This window comes from Misgurnus anguillicaudatus, chromosome 7 (assembly GCF_027580225.2).
Source record: "Misgurnus anguillicaudatus chromosome 7, ASM2758022v2, whole genome shotgun sequence".
Taxonomy (NCBI): domain Eukaryota; kingdom Metazoa; phylum Chordata; class Actinopteri; order Cypriniformes; family Cobitidae; genus Misgurnus; species Misgurnus anguillicaudatus.
The window spans coordinates 29,257,444-29,277,741 of NC_073343.2; the positions used below are offsets into that span (position 1 = coordinate 29,257,444).

General features: G+C 36.0%; 2 protein-coding genes across 3 annotated transcripts in view; one reads left to right on the forward strand and one right to left on the reverse strand.

Annotated features, from left to right (window-relative positions):
• The first annotated feature begins 9,452 nt into the window (after window positions 1-9,452).
• coch (coagulation factor C homolog, cochlin (Limulus polyphemus)) lies at window positions 9,453-15,318 on the forward strand. The gene is made up of 12 exons (XM_055172665.2): window positions 9,453-9,968; window positions 10,318-10,366; window positions 10,471-10,515; window positions 10,851-11,007; window positions 11,418-11,551; window positions 11,660-11,728; window positions 11,812-11,865; window positions 11,981-12,128; window positions 12,205-12,308; window positions 13,374-13,600; window positions 13,684-14,197; window positions 14,303-15,318. Exons 2-12 carry the CDS (start codon window positions 10,333-10,335, stop codon window positions 14,473-14,475), a joined length of 1,659 nt encoding a protein of 552 aa, XP_055028640.1. The 5' UTR covers window positions 9,453-9,968; window positions 10,318-10,332; the 3' UTR covers window positions 14,476-15,318.
• A 241-nt stretch (window positions 15,319-15,559) lies between these two features.
• The window catches only part of strn3 (striatin, calmodulin binding protein 3), a 33,480-nt gene continuing 28,741 nt past the window's right edge, over window positions 15,560-20,298 (reverse strand). For both annotated transcript variants that reach the window (XM_073869696.1, XM_073869695.1), the window contains exons 14-16: window positions 20,163-20,270; window positions 19,672-19,758; window positions 15,560-17,130 (exon numbers count right to left, since the gene is read on the reverse strand). In XM_073869696.1, coding sequence (XP_073725797.1) covers window positions 16,961-17,130; window positions 19,672-19,758; window positions 20,163-20,270 — 365 coding nt within the window. In that variant the 3' untranslated portion in view covers window positions 15,560-16,960. The remainder of the gene's footprint in view (window positions 17,131-19,671; window positions 19,759-20,162; window positions 20,271-20,298) is intronic.

The following is a 20,298-nucleotide window of genomic DNA, read 5'->3' on the forward strand; positions in this document are numbered from 1 at the left end:
GCAACAGACGACAGCAATGCAGAATTCCAGACAGCAGACGACTCCGTGACGGATCCGCAACCGGAGCTGCAGACTTTTTCAAAACACCTTGTTTAACCTCCACTTCATCTAGTCAGTTGTGCACAACATAAAAGCAAATTCTCTTCATTTTGGAAAAATTGCAAATGCTTGGCACATTATTATCTGCTGTTTTCTACATTTTCAATTGATTGCATACATTATGCCATTTATATTTAAATACATTATATTGGTTTTCTGTTGAACAGTCTTATACCTCAAAAAATCTAGGAACTAGTTCATCGCATGCGTTATTAAATGCATAATGGTTTTTCTTTTTGTCATAATCTGTTAGGCATGTTTTCTATAGATTTTTGCCATTTTGAATATCTCATCCCCCAGCCATTTTTTGAAAAGTTTCCTGCCAGCATTTTTTGTGTTTTCACAAAAGTTTCAAAAATGCCTTCCTGTAAAATACTCTTTTTAAAAAAAATATAGAAACATACAAATACGTCAGATGAAAGAACAGACCCTCTGCTTTCAAACAAACAAACAAAACAGGAAAAACATTCTATTTTTTCTCTGCTTATAAGTATGGGTATTTTTCTTAAAAAAACATTTTTTAGCAAAAACATTTTGTGAAAGAATTTTGTTCAGAATGATTATCAAAACATAAAAAATGTTTAAAATTAGAAAAAAAAATTTTTTTGCTTCAGTTTTTTATAGATTGGGTAAGTTTATATCTAGTGGATAATCGCAGTATTACAAATTAACATAAAATCTCATCAGGAACACTTTATAATGCAAATGTTTTCTCTTAATTGACAAGATATCTTGGCGGAGAAAGAGATATAATTTTTTTCAAAAATTAAAAGGGTGAAGTGTTAGATCAACCAATGATCAAGTAGTTCAATATTCAAAAGAATAGAATAGAAGTAAAGTGTAATGTAAATATATAAACACACTTACATACACTAATGTGTAATCATACTGCACTGTCTGAAAAAAGCCAAAAATGGTCCCAAGCTGTCACTGGGACGTTACCCTTTAAAATGGAGCTAATATGTACCACTTAGGTATGGATAGGTGTACATTTGGTACCAATATGTACTTTTTTAGGGAATTAATATGAATTGTTAAGGTGAATTTTTTGAAAGGGTACCACCCCAGTGACTTTCTGACAGTGTGTTAAAATTGAAAAGGTACAACCAGGTCCAGGTTGTGGGGAAAGATCATGAAGATGGGCTTCTGAGATTCTGTATTTTTTATTTTCAGTTAATTGTCGTGTATGAATTACTCAGATCTTATTCTAAATCAGATCTAATATTAAATCTTTGTATTTCAATTGTTAAATAATGTGGATGACCAGATTTATTATTAAGGGATGAGGTTAAAAAGGCCAAAGCGACCTGACCTCAAGCTGTAACATCGGGCAGAGGTTTAATTTCAGTTGCAAATGAAAATTGGGTTGACGTTCAAATACAACGTCGGCCTAACATCAAGGTCTAACATTCAAACACAATGTAGGTCTGACATCAAGTTTTAACGTCGGTCAGATGTTCTGTTTTGGTTGAAAATGAAAACAGGTTGATGTCAAAACACAACGTCGGCCTGACATCAAGGTCTAACGTTCAAACACAACGTTGGCCTGACATCCATCTCTAACGTCGGGAAGATGTTCCGTTTCGGTTAAAAATAAAATTGGGTTGACAACAAAACATGTCGTCCAGACATCAAGGTCTAACATTCAACTGCAACGTTGCCCTGACATCAAGCTGTTACATTGGGCAGACATTCCATTTCGGTTGCAAATGAAAATTGGGTTGACGTCAAAACACAACGTTGGCCTGACATCAAGGTCTAATGTTTAAACACAACGTATGCCTGACATCCATCTCTAGCGTCGGGAAGATGTTCCGTTTCAGTTAAAAATAAAATTGGGTTGACAACAAAACACGTCGTACAGACAGCAAGGTCTAACGTTCAACTGCAACGTTGGCCTGACATCAAGCTGTTACATTGGGCAGACGTTCCATTTCGGTTACAAATGAAAATTGGGTTGCATCAAAACACAACGTTGGCCTGACATCAAGGTCTAATGTTTAAACACAACGTATGCCATGACATCAAGCTCTAACATCAGGTTGATGTCAAAAAACAACGTTGGCCTGGTGTCAAAACAAAGCATCGGCTTGACATCAAAACCCATTGTATGACTGACGTTCAAACCCAACGTCGGACAGACATCAAAACCCAACATCGTCCTGATATCAAAACCCAACGTTGGCCTAACGTAATAACCCAACGTTGGACGGACGTCAAAACCTAATGTCAGCCTGACGTCAAAGCCCAATGTCGGACAGATATCAAAACCCAACGTTGGACCCACGTCAAAATACAATGTTGGTTTAAAGACAAAAAATGTACATTTAAGGTATATGTTATGGCTGTGATATGATTAAAGTTAAATTGTATTGAATTAGCTAACTCTATTATTCCACGTAGGTTGTGATGTTATTGTAGGGATTGTTATGTATTATTGACCATGTCCAAGATGCGTATAAGTACAGCCTTGTTCATTTACAAACATTGTTATCAAAATCATAGCCATACAGTTCACATCAAAAACTACTGACACACAGTATTGGGGGTAACGTATTACAAGTAACGTGCATTACGTAATAATATTACTTTTCTACGCATTACTTTATAAATGTACACATTAATATTTGAGTTACTTTTTTAAAAAAGTAATGCAAGTTACTTTTCTGTTTAATTAATTTGATTTAAAAAAACAATGTACTGAATAAAAATGAACGTCACAAATATTTACGCACTATATGCGTGCGCGCATGAGTGGGAACAGTTTTGAGTCCGAAACGGAGCTTGATATTTTTGCGATGGAAATATGCAATTTCTAAAAGCAGAACTTCTCAGTCATAGAAAACATGTGCAAGGCCTGAAGCCAAATAAGAAAAAGTAACGCAAAAGTAACGTAAGCATTACTTTCCATGATAAGTAACTAAGTAACGCAATAAGTAACTTTTTTGGGGAGTAACTTAATATTGTAATGCATTACTTTTAAGTAACTTTCCCCAACACGGCTGACACATATAAACATGACTAAACATACTGACTGTCTTGTTTATGAACAAAGACACTAGAACTAGATTTTGATGCCACTGACAGACTTTTGCAGGCACTTCATGACGTTTGTACGAATTGTTTTGAGAAATGCACTTACTATTTTGCGAATTTTAAATATGATTTGAAAAATTTTCCAAAGCGACCTCAGTCTCAATATTTTGCAAGTATTTTCCATACATACAAAGTATGCTAGGTAACGGCCTGGTTTTATTCACATGAGCCTTATATAAAAGCAGCATTTTATTTGCCTAGTGACTATTTTCGAAGGATTATATATTTAGATTATTCAAAAATATAAAGCATCTTTATTTGTGTCTAATACAGTGAACAGCTTTGTAGTTTATGTCTGTATCAGGCTGTTTTTCTCAAGCAAATGATTAGGACCTTCATGACCTAATTGTGTGAAAAGTCCCCTAGCGTTCCAAAAAAGCGAAACTTTCTCTACTCATGCGATGCGTGTTATCTCCAATAACAACAGGATTAATCCCACACAAAATAATGGGAGGATCCTCGTGTGCATTCATATTACAGTGACTGTTCTGCCAAACGAGGGCTGTCAGGGGTTAGGGCAGGACTGTTAAGCAAGGTCACTTTTGGCTCAAACTCCACATGCTTATTTTGGTGCAAAACATCATCTGGCTACTGTGTAGTGTGAAAAATGATGAATCCAGGAAAGCATGAATCAGTGCGATTACACTGCCCTATTGTATAACCTAATGATTTATGGGAGGAAAGTGTTGCATATAAAAGACGAAGTTGTTATTTCCAATTTAAACATACAACTAAAGCTTCTACCGTTCACTGCTGAAAATGTATACCACATTTATTAACTCAAATTTCATTAGGTCTAATGGAGAGTGACAAGTACATTATAGTGTATTAGCAGGTCTTCAACATTGACCCTACAAAGCTGAGATAACACAAAGACACATGGAAGAGCCTCGAGAAATGTCTGGAAAGCAAACATATCAAACACATTTGCGCTATTTTTACAAACTGGCATAGTCTTCATTCAGACCACATTTGGAGACCTTTTCTCCTGTGGCATAGAGAGAATTTATCTGAAAAACTGAACCCAAATATATAAAACCACAAAAAATTAACCTAAAGGAGTGACATAAAGTCACCTAACAGCATAAAAGACCCATGAAAGGATCTGATTAAAAATCAGGGTTATTCCATCAAATATTTATTTTTATAAATGCAGTAGTATTGTGTTATTTAAAATAAATGTTAAGTTTTCTTTGCAGTATTCAAGATCTGAAAACACTGCATCTTTTTGTTAGTTTTCTGCAAATAAATCCAAATAAAAACTTTTTTATTTGTAATTTGGCTGAAATGCTGTAGTTGTAGTTGACAGAATGAAATAAAAATGATAATTTTACTTAAACACATAAATAGAGAATAAAAAAATAATAATCTTAAAGTGGTCTTTTATTTGTACTTGTGTCTTTATGTATTAATCGTGAAATATTGTATATTCTGCTTAATGTTTCCAACATTGAAATGAAATCAACTTTTATTTTGGGAAAATAAATTTCTCTTTTGAGCAGACAAATCTGGGCTCAAGTCTATGCGATATTAGCCAAGGCTAATATTTGTGTAGGTGAAGATGGTTGCCTAAATGAGACATCCATCGTAGTATTGGACGCTTGCTACTATTTATAAGGAGTGAAGCCGTAGTCTTTGCATTCTTGGACGAAAGCGACAGATCTCCCATGAAGTCTCACATGGTGTGAAACGTGACCACGCAATGCTGGCATGGGATAAAGTGTGTGTGTGTGTGTGTGTGTGTGTGCGTGTGTTGCTTTTCCTTAACTCAGCCTCTCATTTGACAGCACACAGGCATCAGATTCAGGCCAACAGATCCATATGACCATCAGCTGGTCTAACAGGGAAAAAAACTACAAAATAATACAACATTGTCACCTGCTTAACCTATTATATTTCAATCTAGTAGATAAAGCTACAGTGTTTTTGTGAAAGCTAAATCGGCAAGAAAATCTAAACAAAATCTAGTAGTAATATTTGTGACTATATTCATCTGTCTGTCTGTCTGTCTATCTGTCAATCTATGTATCTATGTTTGTCTGTCTATCTATCTATGTATCTATGTCTGTCTGTCTATTTATCTATCTATGTATATATGTCTGTCTGCCCGCCTGTCTGTCTATCTATTTATTTATGGGTGATTCTCACGAAAACTTGGTTTTAAAAATGTCAAGCATGAAAATGTAAAAATTGCTTAAATTTACTTTTTTTCCCATCAGACATTGAAAAACAAAGTCTGGAGTAAATGGGAACATTAATTTAAAAACTTTTACTTATCATTTAACACTTTTTGTAACATAATTAAAAAAAAAATCCTAAAAAATCTCATTACCGCAACAGTCAGAAAACATCAACACTGACATATTTTCAAAATGACATGACAAACCTGAAAGAACATAATTTGGAGATTCTGCACATGCATTTAAAATCAAAGTATTATGCATCTATTAATTAAATTAACATTTAATAAGCATCTGTTGCGGTAATGATAATCAAAATGTCGTGTAAGCATTCTGACAAGACAATATTTCAAATTAACTGTAAAAAAATGATCTTACCTGTTAGCCATCTTGAAGTAAATGGTCCATGTGCTTGGTCACTCAAAATCAAACTTTATGAAAATTCTTTATGTGTGCTTAAACTGTTCTCAAAAAGTGTTGCGGAGGATCAGAACATCAGGCATGGACACATCATTTTCCTAATTTTTCTTCATTATTATTATACATGAATATTCAGTAAATGTTTTTCTGTCATCTAAAGTAGTCTAGCAAAACATCCATTTAATTTTTTTCTTAATATTTTTGTGTTAATTTGATTAAATTACAACATAACGCATGTTCAAACACAGCCGGACACATTGCGGTAATGAGAATTTCAGCAGAAAATGAGATAAAATTTCCAATTATAAATTCTTATGTTGAAATCACACATTGTGCAATGTAGAACACAGTATTGTGTTAATTCTGATGCTTTTTAATGTTACTATATTACACATTTTAAAGCTAAAATCATTAGTGCCGTGGTGTTTCAATGGTTTCGTGAGAATCACCCATATATGTGTCTGTCTGTTTGCATGTCTATCTATGCATCTATGTGTATCTGTCTGTCTGTCTGTCTGTCTATCTGTCTGTCTGTCTATTTATCTATCTATCTGTATATGTCTGTCTGTTTGCCTGTCTATCTATGTATCTATGTGTGTCTGTCTGTCTGTCTGCCTTCCTGCCTGTCTGTCTATCTGTCCATCTATGTATCTATGTTTGTCTGTCTGTCTGTCTATCTATCTATCTATGTCTGTCTGTCTGTCTGTCTGTCGGTTGGTCTGTCTGTCTGTCTGTCTGTCTGTCTATGCATCTATGTGTATCTGTCTGTGACTGTATGTGTGTCTGTCTATCTATGTATCTATGTGTGTCTGTCTATCTATCTATGTCTGTCTGTCCGTCTAGTATCTATGTGTATCTGTCTGTCTGTCTATCTGTCTATCTATGTATCTATGTGTGTCTGTCTATCTATCTATGTCTGTCTGTCTAGTATCTATGTGTATCTGTCTGCCTGTCTATCTATGTATTTATGTGTGTCTGTCTATCTATCTTTGTTTCTGTGTGTCTGTCTGTCTGTTTGTCTATGTGTCTATGCGTGTCTGTCTGTCTGTCTATGTATCTATGTGTATCTGTCTGTCTGTCTATTTATTTATCTATGTATGTGTTTCTGTCTGCCTGCCTGTCTGTCTGTCTATGTGTCTATGCGTGTCTGTCTATCTATGTCTGTCTATTTGTTTGTCAGTCTGTCTAGCTATGTCTGTCTGTCTATGTATCTATGTGTGTCTGTCTGTCTGTCTATGTATCTATGTGTATCTGTCTGTCTGTCTATTTATTTATCTATGTGTATCTGTCTGTCTGTCTATTTATTTATCTATGTGTATCTGTCTGTCTGTCTGTCTGTCTATTTATTTATCTATCTATGTGTGTCTGTCTGTCTGTCTATGTATCTATGTGTATCTGTCTGTCTGTCTCTCTGTGTGTGTGTGTGTGTGTGTGTGTGTGTGTGTGTGTGTGTGTGTGTGTGTGTGTGTGTGTGTGTGTGTGTGTCTGTCTGTCTAATATCTATGTGTATCTGTCTATCTGTCTATCTATGTATCTATGTGTATCTGTCTGTCTGTCTGCCTGCCTTTTATCTATCTATTTGTATCTGTCTATGTATTTATGTGTATCTGTCTGTATGCCTGTCTATGTTTGTCTGATTGCCTGCCTGTCTGTCTATCTATGTCTGTTTGTCTGTCTATGTCTGTCTGTCTGCCCATCTATCTGTCTGTCTGTCTCTTTATTGGTATCTGCCTGTCTATCCATCCATCTATCTATATAAATAAAGTTTATTATTAAATGTTGTAATACTGTGTTGTAGTTAATAGTCAAGTTTCTTAGGCTACAATATAACTTGATTGTGCCTTTAATGACTTTTATGCACAACCTGAGGTTCACCCTTCCAAATCCTTTTCAAATTTTGCACAACTGTAAGCGCCTTAAACTTCTGGTTTTGACCCAGTAATGGCTGTTTTCATCTAACCAAGTTTAACTTGATATTAACTTGAAATGCACACTCTTATGTGTCGAATAATTTGATTTTCACGCTATCCTTCACAAAAATGTACTTTATGCGAGGTGAAATATTCATTAATTGAGGCCTTGGTTGAGTTCCCAGTTGTTACAATGAGCGGTTGTTCAAACGAAGCCATAACAGATGGGTCTGATTTCATTCCTGTCGCTCTGAAAACACGAGCACAACAATTAGATTATGAGACCTTAGCCCGGATTTCAATATCAACGTCAGTACAGATGCCAAGTTTCGTGACACTCACCCAGCTCGGCCCAATATGGCTTTTACAAACTTTCACAGCACTTCATCAGTAGATGACACTATCAATATTACTTGTGAGATGATCCAGTTAACTTTATTCTTGTTTGCTGCCAGGTTTAACCTACAAATGTTTTACAAACTATAGATGATAACCCAGATAGCATGCAACCATTGGAGCAATGTTAAAAATTGTTGATTTGTCAATGTTAATACAATTGAATCAATATCAAGTTTGCCCCCTATTAATATTGAAAAAATATTGAAATTTCAACAAATCACCATTATCGTGGTCAGTGTTTGCTTTAGTTGGGTCATTGACTCTTGTGTTTTAATGGTAAGTTTTCTTTGGCTGCTGAAGCAGTGTTTTAAATACATCTGCTATTGCAAAAGAAACAAAGATCTAATGTTATCAAGTAGTTTAATTCTTGTAGATATACCTAAATGATATTAATGAAATACTGTTAAAGTTATGCAAAAAAAATGGATGTTACAGTACTAGTTTGAAACAGTGTCAGGTCTTTTATTTTGAGGATTACAAAAACACATTTAAAAGGTTAAACTAGTGCATCTATCTCTGACATCATGAATCGGTCTATGAATCTCATCAATGGTGACGATCAACAAAAGAAAGCTTCATGCTGCAATGCATGCTGGGTATCATCGTAGTACTAAACTAATTTATAACTCCCAGCATGCATTGCATTTGATCATTTTATATGAATTTGTTTGATGATTGTCACCATTGTTGAGATTTGTAGGATGAGTAATGATGTCTGAATGTGTCAGCAATTTTTCTGTTTGTCTTGTCACAGTGTATTTACAAACCAAAATAATTATAAATGTAAAAAATAGATCAATATAATCATGTAAAGCAGCTTAATTTTATATCATCTTGACTTCTTCACAAAAAGCAATCAGTTTTAACTTAACTTTGAAACACATCTTTCTTTTCCAACGAACACGTGTTTCTACATAAACACACACAAGCACTAAAAAAAAAGATTTAACTTAATGAATAACAAGAGTCAAGGACCCAACTAAAGCAAACACTGATCACAATAATGGTGATTTGTTGGAGTCTCGATGTTTTTTCAATGTTGATGGAGGGTGCAAACCTGACATTGTTTCAATGTTTGCATGCTATCTGGGAAATCATTACATAAAAGTATAATATTATTATAATAAGGAAAGCTTTGTGTGTATTTATTTAATCACCTCTACGTCACCACAAACACAAGTTTCTAGTTCATTTTTATTTTAAATGCATATACAAGCATATACTGTACTTACAAATCACAAATTATTTACATTTAACGTAGTTATGCAATGGTGTGGATAAATGAAAGTTTAGAAGATGAGGGTTGTCCAAGAGATGCAATAAAAATGTATCTGTATTGTGTTTTTTGTCTATGGATTGTGAAGTGAATTCATGATTCAGATTTTGGGGTTTGTTTATTAAGACTTAACAAACTGGGGTTTATCTTTAGATCAATGCATTAGGGGTATTTATTTATGACTCAAGGTGGCCTCGGGGTAAAGTTTTGACCCAACATCCCTTAGTACTCCGGGCCTACAGTAGTAGTGTAATGTGCACACAGTACTGTGTATTTGCTTTATTTTGCATATTTGGCGAATTTCTTTCCTGACTAAATTAATGCACTGTAGATTATCCTGTAAAAGGATATAGCGAGTGAATGTTTACAATTTGTCAATGACTAAAAAGAAGGGGACTCTAAAACGATGTCCTTTTCAGGTGGTTTGAATGCAAGTCCCGCCTTTTGGGACGTCACCAGAGAATCATTGGGGTTTTCAGGGACATTATTTAAAGGAGTAGCTCTTCGCTCAATATTCAGACACCTCTGGAATATCATCCGTAAAGGAATTACTATTTTGCCGAGGAAACATCATCCTAAAGGTTATCTGTAAGTTGGATTTCATTTGAAATGGTTGATGGTGTGTGGCTGTTTACTGCATGTGTATTGTGTATCTATATGCAACCCATCTTTCCTTTATTCTCTCTCTCTCTCGCTCTGTGAGAGGATTAACTGAAGTATGCGACAGGAACTGTTTGTGATGGATGTGTCTAGAGAGATTATATTCTCATCACACTTCTGCCTGCAAAAGAAATATAATACACTTAGATACAAGAAAAAACTAAGAATATACAAAAAAGACAACTTTCAGGAGTAACTTTATAAATAAATGAACTTTATACTTTATTTCAAAATGAGGTGAGTTTATTCCTGGCGTAATGATCCTTTGTCTTTACAGATTTCTTCATTAACCATGTCGTTGTGGTTTGCTGTACTTTATGTATTAGGTAGGTGATCTATTTAGGAGTTAGTCTGAAGTGATCATACACTTAATGTATGTATTTTAGCAATATTGTGCAAAGTTATACAACTCAGTCTTTCTCTTGCACAGGTCTTCTGTCTATAAGCCGTTGCACTTTGGGCTCTGAAGCAAATGGTAATTTCTTTATTCCTCTTTTCATAAAATATAAGCAATGGAGAGACATTTTGGAATATTGTATTTAAAAAAAAAATATGTGAATTTATTTTATTTCACAAATTACTTAATTTACATTTTTATAAACTCTAATAATTCGGTTGTTTGCTTTATGATTCAGCTTTTTTTTTAGTTTATTTAGATTTATTTTTGAATTTATAAGTTCAGCTCTGAGACACTAAGGAAAGTTATCCTAAATATAGTTATCCTTCATGTTCAAATGTTTTTTTATATATACTAAATCTGTATAATGTCACTCACATATGCACTTTATATTGACTTACCTCATATATCAGTTCCAACACCGATTACCTGTGGAACCCGGGCAGCTGATCTACCAGACACACGTCAGCTGGTGCTCTGCCCGGCAAACTGCTCTCTGTGGAGTCTGTCAGTGTTCGGTTCAGGAGTTTATGCCTCAATTTCCAGCATCTGTGGAGCTGCGATACACAGGTACATTTTCACAAGAATTCTGACTTAAAAGACTTTGAAATTTAGCAAGAAATATTAGAAAAAAGTACAATGAATAACTAACAACCAAGATGGAAAGTAAAGATGACAATGCACAGAATGAAAGCTTTATTTTTGCAGTGAAAAATTGTAGTCCAGTTACACTCTTAAATCTAAACTATCAAATCTTTGTTGGATTTTACAAAAACCACAGAACCTTTCATCAAAGTCTTCAGACTACAAAAATGTTAAAAGGAAGTGGTTATTTCTTTTCTCATATTTGAAGAAATGTTCTTTGGAAAAGCAAAAATGGTACTTCTACGACATCACAGCAAAAAAAAAAAAAAAAAACCCATTTATTTTAAAAATGTATGGTTGATATTTTCTTATCTTTTGTCTTTGTCATCACACAGAGGAATCATAGGTCAATTAGGTGGACCTGTGGAGGTTCACGGACTCCAGGGCAGGACAAGCTACCTCAGCTCTTTTGCTCACGGTGTCCAGTCTCAATCTCTTGCACAATGGAGTTCATCTTTTACTGTGGCCAGTGAGTGGAAAATTTGTGATTTGCATCATTACAAATGTACATTTACATATAGTGCATGACATTAAACGGTTGGTATCTTATTCTAATTGATTTATTCATTGATCATAGGAACAATTAGCTTGCCTTTGGAAGTGTCTAGCAAAACCAGCAGTTCTGCCACGGCTGCTTCTGGAACAGGTAACATGAGGAAATCAGATGACAGGGGTTTATTTACATCTGTAGTATATACAGTACTGAGTATCCGAACTTCTCCTTCACAGCCAAGAAACCAGTTAAAGTCCCGAGGAAACCTCCTCCTGCAACACCAAACAGAGGTCTGTATGACCACATTGCGGTTTATAAACACCATTTTCTATCATAACCTCAATTGTGGAGAAATATGATTTAGAGGTTGTGGTCATGACTTACCAGATCCTCTGTAAATGACAGATTGCCCAGTGGATATGGCTTTGCTGCTGGACAGCAGCTATAACATTGGACAGCGACGATACAACTTGCAGAAGAACTTTATAAGTAAACTTGTGACGATGCTAAAAGTTGGATCACCGGGACCTCATGTAGGAGTGGTGCAAACCAGGTGAACATCTCAGTATTTGCCATATACGGCGATTTTGTTCGCCAAAATTGTAAAACGTGTTTGTTTTTTTTTGCAGCGAGAGCCCTCGAACTGAATTCTACTTGACAAACTACACTACAGTCAAAGACTTGTCTTTTGCCATCAAAGAGATTCCATACATTGGGGGCAACACAAATACAGGTTTATAGCATAACATTTAATACACATTTTAAAGCAATCTCAAGGAATGTTCCAGGTGTATTAACTGTAACCCAAGCTTTGCTAGAAAGGGGCATTGTATCAGAATATAGCGATTTATAAGCAGCAGAAAAAAGGAATTATGCCTGAACCACCGCCTGTGGCCCTTAAACAACTGCTCATTGTTCAGTCTTTCACAATTAAATATCAATGCCTGGTTAGACGAAAATAACCACTGCAATCTCTTGGCAATTTGAACGTATTTTACGAGGTGGTAAATTATATAAATTTTTACGACCACATTCGTACATTTTGAACCAAAGTTGGTTCAAATGAACAAAGTTAGTTACCTGGTTTCTTAAAAATTTAAGTTAATTCAACTTAAAATATTAGTTGACAACAATTTACAACTTTAAGAGAGTTAACTAATATTTTTAAGTTGAATTAACTCAAAATCTTTTTCACCACTGTGTTGTTTGGGCTAGAGCTTTCCTTATTGATTTTATAATAATTATACGTTTTTGTACGATTTACTTAATACAAATTCATTCGATTAAGTCAACACCTGAAATGCGTAATGTACGAATACCCGTGAGATCAGGCTGAAAAAAACATTACTGGGCCAATGCCAGAAGTGTAAGATGTTTATTAATGTTCAAAAGAGAATTATTAAGAAAAGATTGTTGGGTAAAATATGGATAAACTCATAAACATTGTTTGGCCTAAACAAATCTTTGCTGGGTTGTTTCAAACCCATGGTTGGTCCAAATATTGACATTTTCATGTTAAATCAATAGCTGGGTTCATCAATTTTTGAGCCAATGCTGGGTTGAAAATAAGCCAACAGTTTTTAAACATTTAAGCTTTTATTGTCAGTGTATTATAGTAAAAAAATCTTTTTAGTATTTTAAAGTGGTTATCAACAGCATTTATCATTTATCTTTACTTTTGATGAAGCTGGACTTACTTAACATGGAACATTCCTTTCAAACACCTGGCATTAGTTGAATAGGATGTTTTTAAGATGCTTCAGACCTCGGCAGGCTTGAGTTATTGCCTTTTGCACAGGTAAGGCAATACTACACACTGTGAGGAACTTCTTCAATCCGGATTTTGGCGTGAGGAGAGGTTACCCACGGGTCATTGTGGTATTTGTGGATGGCTGGCCCTCTGATAATGTAGAAGAGGCAGCGGTTTTGGCCAGAGAGTCGGGGATTAATGTGTTCTTTGTGTCTGTGGCCAAACCCGCACCCGAGGAGATGAATATGGTGAGCGAACCAGACTTCATGAGAAAGGTGAGACGATAGCAAAGAACCTACAAGTGCATAAGATGAATCAGTTCTCCGAAATTGATTTACACTTCTCTGTGTGTTGACAGGTGGTGTGCAAAGACAACGAGTTCTTCACCTTCACCATGCCCAGTTGGTTCGGAACCAACAAGTTCGTGAAGCCCCTCGCTCATAAGCTTTGCTCCATCGATCAGATGCTCTGCAGCAAGACGTGCTACAACTCCGTGAACCTGGGCTTCCTGATCGACGGATCCAGCAGTGTAGGCGATGGGAACTTCAGGCTAGTACTGGAACTTCTGGTCTCCATCGCACGCAGCTTCGATATCTCAGACATCGGATCTCGCATCGGTGCCATCCAGTTCACATACGACCAAAGGATGGAGTTCAATTTCAACGACTACGTCACTAAAGACGATGCGTTAAAGGCTCTGCAGAACATCGCGTACATGAGCGGAGGCACGGCCACTGGAGATGCCATCAACTTTGCTGTGCGCAATCTCTTTAAACCTCGCACGGGCTCTGGCAAGAAGTTCCTCATAATCATCACTGACGGACAGTCGTACGATGATGTGAGAGTTCCAGCTATGGCTGCACAGAGAGAGGGTACGTTTATTTTTTACTTTAAGAAAATATACTAGGTGAATTAACTGTTATCTGCTTGATTCAGTGTATGGAAGGCCATATTGACCATTTGCATCTTTTTCGCAGGGATTACCGTGTATACCATTGGTGTGGCTTGGGCTCCGATGGAAGATTTGAGGGCCATGGCGTCCGAGCCCAAAGACAGCCATGTGTTTTTCACTCGAGAGTTCACCGGCCTGGCGCAGTTTCATCAGCCCATCGTGCGAGGCATCTGCAGGGACTTCACAGAGTTCAATTAGGGTGTGCAACTTATTTGCGAGAAAGTGAAAACATGGGCAAAAATGGGCGAGCTTAATTATAAAAGCATCATTTTTATTGTCATATTTGGCTTTTCTTACATATCTTATTTAGAACCGAAATAAGACCAATAATGTAGTTTTCGTATTTAAATGAATTGTTCAAGGCAGGGACGGGACGATTTTATTCCTGTGGGAAAAGATTGCACGGTAATGCAACATTTGATCTTAAATTGTATTTGAGAACGTATCACACAGTATTTTAAGTCAGCTTCTCTTGAATAATATGGAAAATATGTAATTATTTGTGATTTGTAATCTTTGCGATCCTGTCGACTTCGCCAAGAGTTTACTGTAACAAAAGGCTCTTTTATATTAACTTTGGGAGTCAAGATTTGATTCATGCAAGGTTGTGCAAGATTTCTGAACAGCAAAATGAGGAGGATTCGCAGTGAAACAGCATCCTCATGTGCATTCTGTTGGTAGTACAGTTTTTTATGTATCATTTTATAAATTTGCAAAATCACATCATTACATAAATCCATCTGGGTTATATAATAAATACAATATTGTCCTTTCCCAGGGGTATCAATCAATAAACATGCACTGTAGTACATGCACCACTTCTTCATCACACGTTCACATGTCTGGAAATGTATTTGATTAGTTTAGCAATTTTGATCATATATTAGGCTACACTAGCGCACCTATCCCATCTATTTCCATATGCATGCTTTACTCTCACATAAAGACAACACAGGGAGGAGGGGGCATCAGACTGCTTGTACATTTGTTTTTAATTTATTACTTTCCTCTCAATAAAAGACAAGGTGTTTTTACAACTGACCAGCTGTCGATCAAACATATATGAAATCTACGCTCACACCCGCTGAGCATCAGTAAGGCCACTTGACCTAAAGTGAATAATAATAACGCAAGACCACAGTAACACATTGAAACAACATTGTCATCATCTCTCATCTATGTAATGTAGCAGAGGTCTTGTTTCATCTTCCCAAATAAAAGCACAATCTTTATTAAAATTCAACGTCCATCACTGATTGCATGAATTGTCAAGACAAGGGGGTCATGTTGCATATACAGATACACCATTTAATATTTATTATAGACATTTTATATACATTACTTTTCAACAGTTGTGTTTCGCTTTGTGGTACAATCTTTAAAATCTGTTGATTGGTAGCAAATCAAAAAAACAAAAAACAAACAAAAACTTACAAAACTCTTCAAACTGAACTTTTGGAAGACTAGAAAAAAAATACTTTATTGTATTAATCATGCATTACACAAACAAAAGGTCTTTTGTTACACCATAAACTGCATTGTTTCTTTAAAAAGGTTGAAAAACCAAACCAAATATTTCCAAGTGTGATAAGTTTTCAAATCCCTTAACGTACTGCCGGCCAGCTTCATGAGGTCCATTTAAACACCATAACCAAGAAGCCGTTTTGTTAAAAAATAAAACATTAATATTAATCTATACGTTTGCTTATTTATGGATTACGAGATCTTGTTGGTTTGCAACAGCCCATCTATTGGTTGCCAATATAACAAAGGATAAGACTATTCACAAACTAAAAATAATAAATAAGCCAATTCAACTCAATTACAGTAAGGTGTACAAAAACATCATCATGTGACGCTGCGGTTTATCTGTAAATTCCTAAAAGCTCTCAAGAGCACCAAGCATTATGTTTCTACTAGTGTACAGTCTTCATGTTATGTGATAAAAAGGTTAAAGTAATGTCACATAGCAGTAATGCAATAGGGCGGCACTCATCCAGAGACACGAGACCATTCATTAAAGAGAACCGAAGGGTAAAACGGAGGGATCAGTCCCTTCTTCTTTTTTCTTTAAAAAAATGGATTTTCAGCGGTTTTACGACAGTCTTTATTTATATAAAATTGATTATAAAAACTATACTTTTTTTACACAAACATGAAACAGACTCTAAAGGTATGAAGGCCGAGTTGAAGAGTTTAACTGTATTGTTTTATTGTTCGCTACATTAGGATGAGAGATTAGGGTGTGGTTTATGGCTCGCCGGGGTGGGCGGGGCTCCGGTCCAGGTGACAGTCGATGGCGACCTAATGATGAACATGAGAACCACTTCATGGTCACTGAAACATACCTACAGGACACATTATCAGTTCAGATCAAAACCAGTTAAAAGGCTACAAACACTGGCGTCACTCCGGCTTCGACTTACAGTAAATTACAGATAATGTTTTTTTTGTTTTTTAAAACCGATCGAGCACTCCACAGTGGCTTCGCAAAAACTGAACGTCCCCTCTTGGCACCTGGTATCGTTGTGTGCGTGTGGTGAGTTTGACAGCGAAGGTGGTGGTGGTGGAAGCCACTTCATTGTAGTGTGAAAAATGCTACTCTTGTTACACAAGGCAGTGAAGCAGTCCGTTTCTTTCCGTCTTAAAATTATGCCACGAGTCAGGTGCGGATAAGGGCTTTTTATACAAACACTTTGGCCAGGGCGTCGGCTCCGGCACTTCCTATGTACGCCTTGGATGGATGGAAGGCAACGTCGTATATGGCCTCGTCTGACTTTTTCCTGTGAGCGGTTACTTCCTGTACACAAGTCTTACTGTCCAGGTTCCACAGACGGATGGAACTGTCGTGACCTGACGGATGGTGAAAAAGAGATGTTATACTTTGTAAAGTCCAAGCTTAATGGAAAGGTGTATTGAAAGATATTAATGGAGAGGATGTATATAGGAATTGCGAATTGTGAAATAGTTTAAAGAGATGAAATTAATGTCATTAATAACTCACCATCATGTCGTTCCAAACATGTAAGACCTCCGTTCATCTTCAAAACACAGTTTGGGATGTTTTAGCTTTGGTCCGAGAGCTTGCTGACCCTTTATTGAAAATCTATGTACGGTGTACTGTCCATGTCCAGAAAGGCAACAAAAACATCACCAAAGTAGTCCATGTGACTTCGGTGGGTCAGTTGGAATGTGTTGAAGCACCGAAAATACATTTTGGTCCAAAAATGACAACTTTGTGCAGCATTGTCCTCTCTTCCTCTCTCTGTTGTGAAGCGCATGCACGAGACTAAAGTCACATGACTGCAGTGACGCGGCTGACGTGTTATTTGGTGCGCCCCCAGATTTTTTTTTTGTGCGCCCAAGCTTTGTTTACAGTCTGAGGGAGACGCATGCTGTAAGAAACTTCACAAACATGTCTGAGGATAACACATTAGCCGTGTCACTGCGGTCATGTGACTTTGGTCTCGTGCACGCCTTTTCCAAACGAACCGGAAGAGAAATGCAGAATAACGTCGTAATTTTTTTCATTTTTGGACCAAAATGTATTTTTGATGCTTCAGCACATTTTAACTAACCCACTGATGTACATGGACTGCTTTGATGATGTTTTTGTTGCCTTTCTGGACATGGACAGTATACTGTTACTGGATTTTCAATGGAGGGTCAGAAGGTTCTCGGACTAAATATAAAACATCTTAAACTGTTCCGAAGATGAATGGAGGTCTTACGAATTTGGAACGACATGAGGGTGGGTCATCAATTACATGATTTTCATTTTTGGGTGAACTATCCCTCTAACATATATGTTATATACAGTAGTGGCCAAAAGTGATCACACTTTGACAGATACCTTCGCTCTTTATTTTAATATTTTATTAGAGATGCATTAAAAATGTTGTATGCATGTTGCATTAACTCTTCCCCCGCCATTAATGAGTTATCTCGTCAATTAAGAGAAAACATTTGCATTAAAAAACGTGTTTCTGTATTAATCTGAAATATGTGATTATCCACTAGGGATGCTCCGATCAATGCCGATCTCCACTAATAATACGTGGCCGATCACTATTCTGAATCGGACAGCCGATCTTATTACAGCTATTTCATGTACTACGGCTTTTGATCAGTAAGTCCTTATCGATCTAAAATCACTGTTAGTTTGAGTCGTTTATAACATGCATTTGAAAAAGCAACAACATAATTATTAAACATATTCTTTATTATTATGAAAATACCCGAAAAGGTTTGAAGAACAGCAATATAAATATATCCTTCAGCCATTTCATGGAGCTGCGTGTCATCACAGCTGCTTGTGTATTGTTCTTCGTCTACAGCGCATTGAGTTTCTGCACGAGAGCGCCCCCTGACTTTTGGATGTAGCGGCATATCACCGTATTTCATTGAGAAACATAGCAAGCATTATCGGCCAATCAATCGGAGCATCCCTATTATCCACTATTTATTATTTCAGCTTTTTGCTAACAAATATTTTTTAAAGGAAAATATCCATATTTAAGTGTTTATAAGCAGAGAAAAAAATATAGATAGGATGAGATGTTTTTTCCCAGTTTTGTTTGTTAAAGAGCAGAGGATCTGTTCTTTCATTTGATATATTTGTATGTTTATATATTTTAGAAGAAAAATTTCCTGGAAGGCATTTTGTGAAACTTGTTAAAATCACAAAAAATGCTGGCGGGCAACTTTTAAAAAATGGCTGGTGGGGAATGCGCTAATGTGTTTGGATTAAAAATGACACACAAGACATATGTGCAAAGTTTACAAAGAAATTGCCCAAGACAATGACTACAAAATATTACCACAAAAGAGATAAATCAAACAACCACTAATAACAAACACTAATAACAAATAAAATTGCAATTAATGGGGCGGTTTTCCGGACAGGGCATATCCTTGTCCCACACTAAAATGCATGTTTTAGCTGAACTAATTTCAAAACACCTTGTACTGACCAATTTTAACACATATCAGTGCCATTGTTTTGTCTCAAGATGCACAGCACTATTGTTTTTTGTAAGGTATGCTTGAAAAAACAACTTATATGTCCTATTATAACTAATGTCTAGTCCTGGGATTAATCTAAACCCTGTCTGGATATTTATATTTATTTTTGCATTTTTTGGTACAATTCAATAAACCCCATATTCCCTAATACAGTGTGGTTTACCTTTTTGTCAAACTATTTTGTCCAATGAATAGCTTAAATGTTTAGTGTTTGTCCATTTGGTATCATTCACCCATATGTGTTGTATATGAAATGTACACCGTTTTTGCATCAGCGTTTTGATGCCGAGTGTTGTTTGTTACATATGACTTGTTATAACCAGGCTGTTTATGTCAAGTGTAAATCTATTAGAAGTGAATTGAACTTACTTCCTGACATCAAGTAGATGCCATTTGGATCTATAGCCAGACTAGTGACAGCATCCAAGTGAGCCACCATTGCATGGATGACTTTACCTGCACCGAAATGGACAGATGATGTAACACTTGAAATATCAAACAATAAGCATCAGCGACTATTTACATTTTATTATATACACATTTCAGTCTGTGAAAACCTAGTCATTGTTTGGGATTTATTGTGAAAATATAACCTTGATATCTTAAATATTCATGGAGTAAGTCATGTCAAAGATTAACAATACATTAGTGAAATCAAACTTTGATGCTCCAAATCTCATCAATAGTTTATGAGACTTTAGTCTGGATTTCACAGACAGGGTCACATATAACACAGTATAAATGATATATCTGTGCGGTACTACGATGCCAAACATTTGCATTTCTTCAATTTACTAACAAAACAAATTATGCTAATATAAAATGCCAAACATAATACAACAATTATGTGAAACACTCACCTGATTTATTATCAAAGAATTTGATGTGTCTATCCTCATGAGCAGTGACTGTGATTGGCAGGGTGGGGTGGGTGACTACTTTATTAATATGATTCCCAAAGGGAAGAGCTGCAACAAAACCAAGGAGAGTAAATCC

Bases quoted from the DNA above. Each gene is read 5' to 3' on its own strand.
- coch (XM_055172665.2), top strand. From the start codon at position 10,333: ATGTCGTTGTGGTTTGCTGTACTTTATGTATTAG. The intron at 11,008-11,417 runs GTACATTTTCAC...GTCATCACACAG, and splicing joins TGTGGAGCTGCGATACACAG to AGGAATCATAGGTCAATTAG. The intron at 11,552-11,659 runs GTGAGTGGAAAA...CATTGATCATAG, and splicing joins TTCATCTTTTACTGTGGCCA to GAACAATTAGCTTGCCTTTG.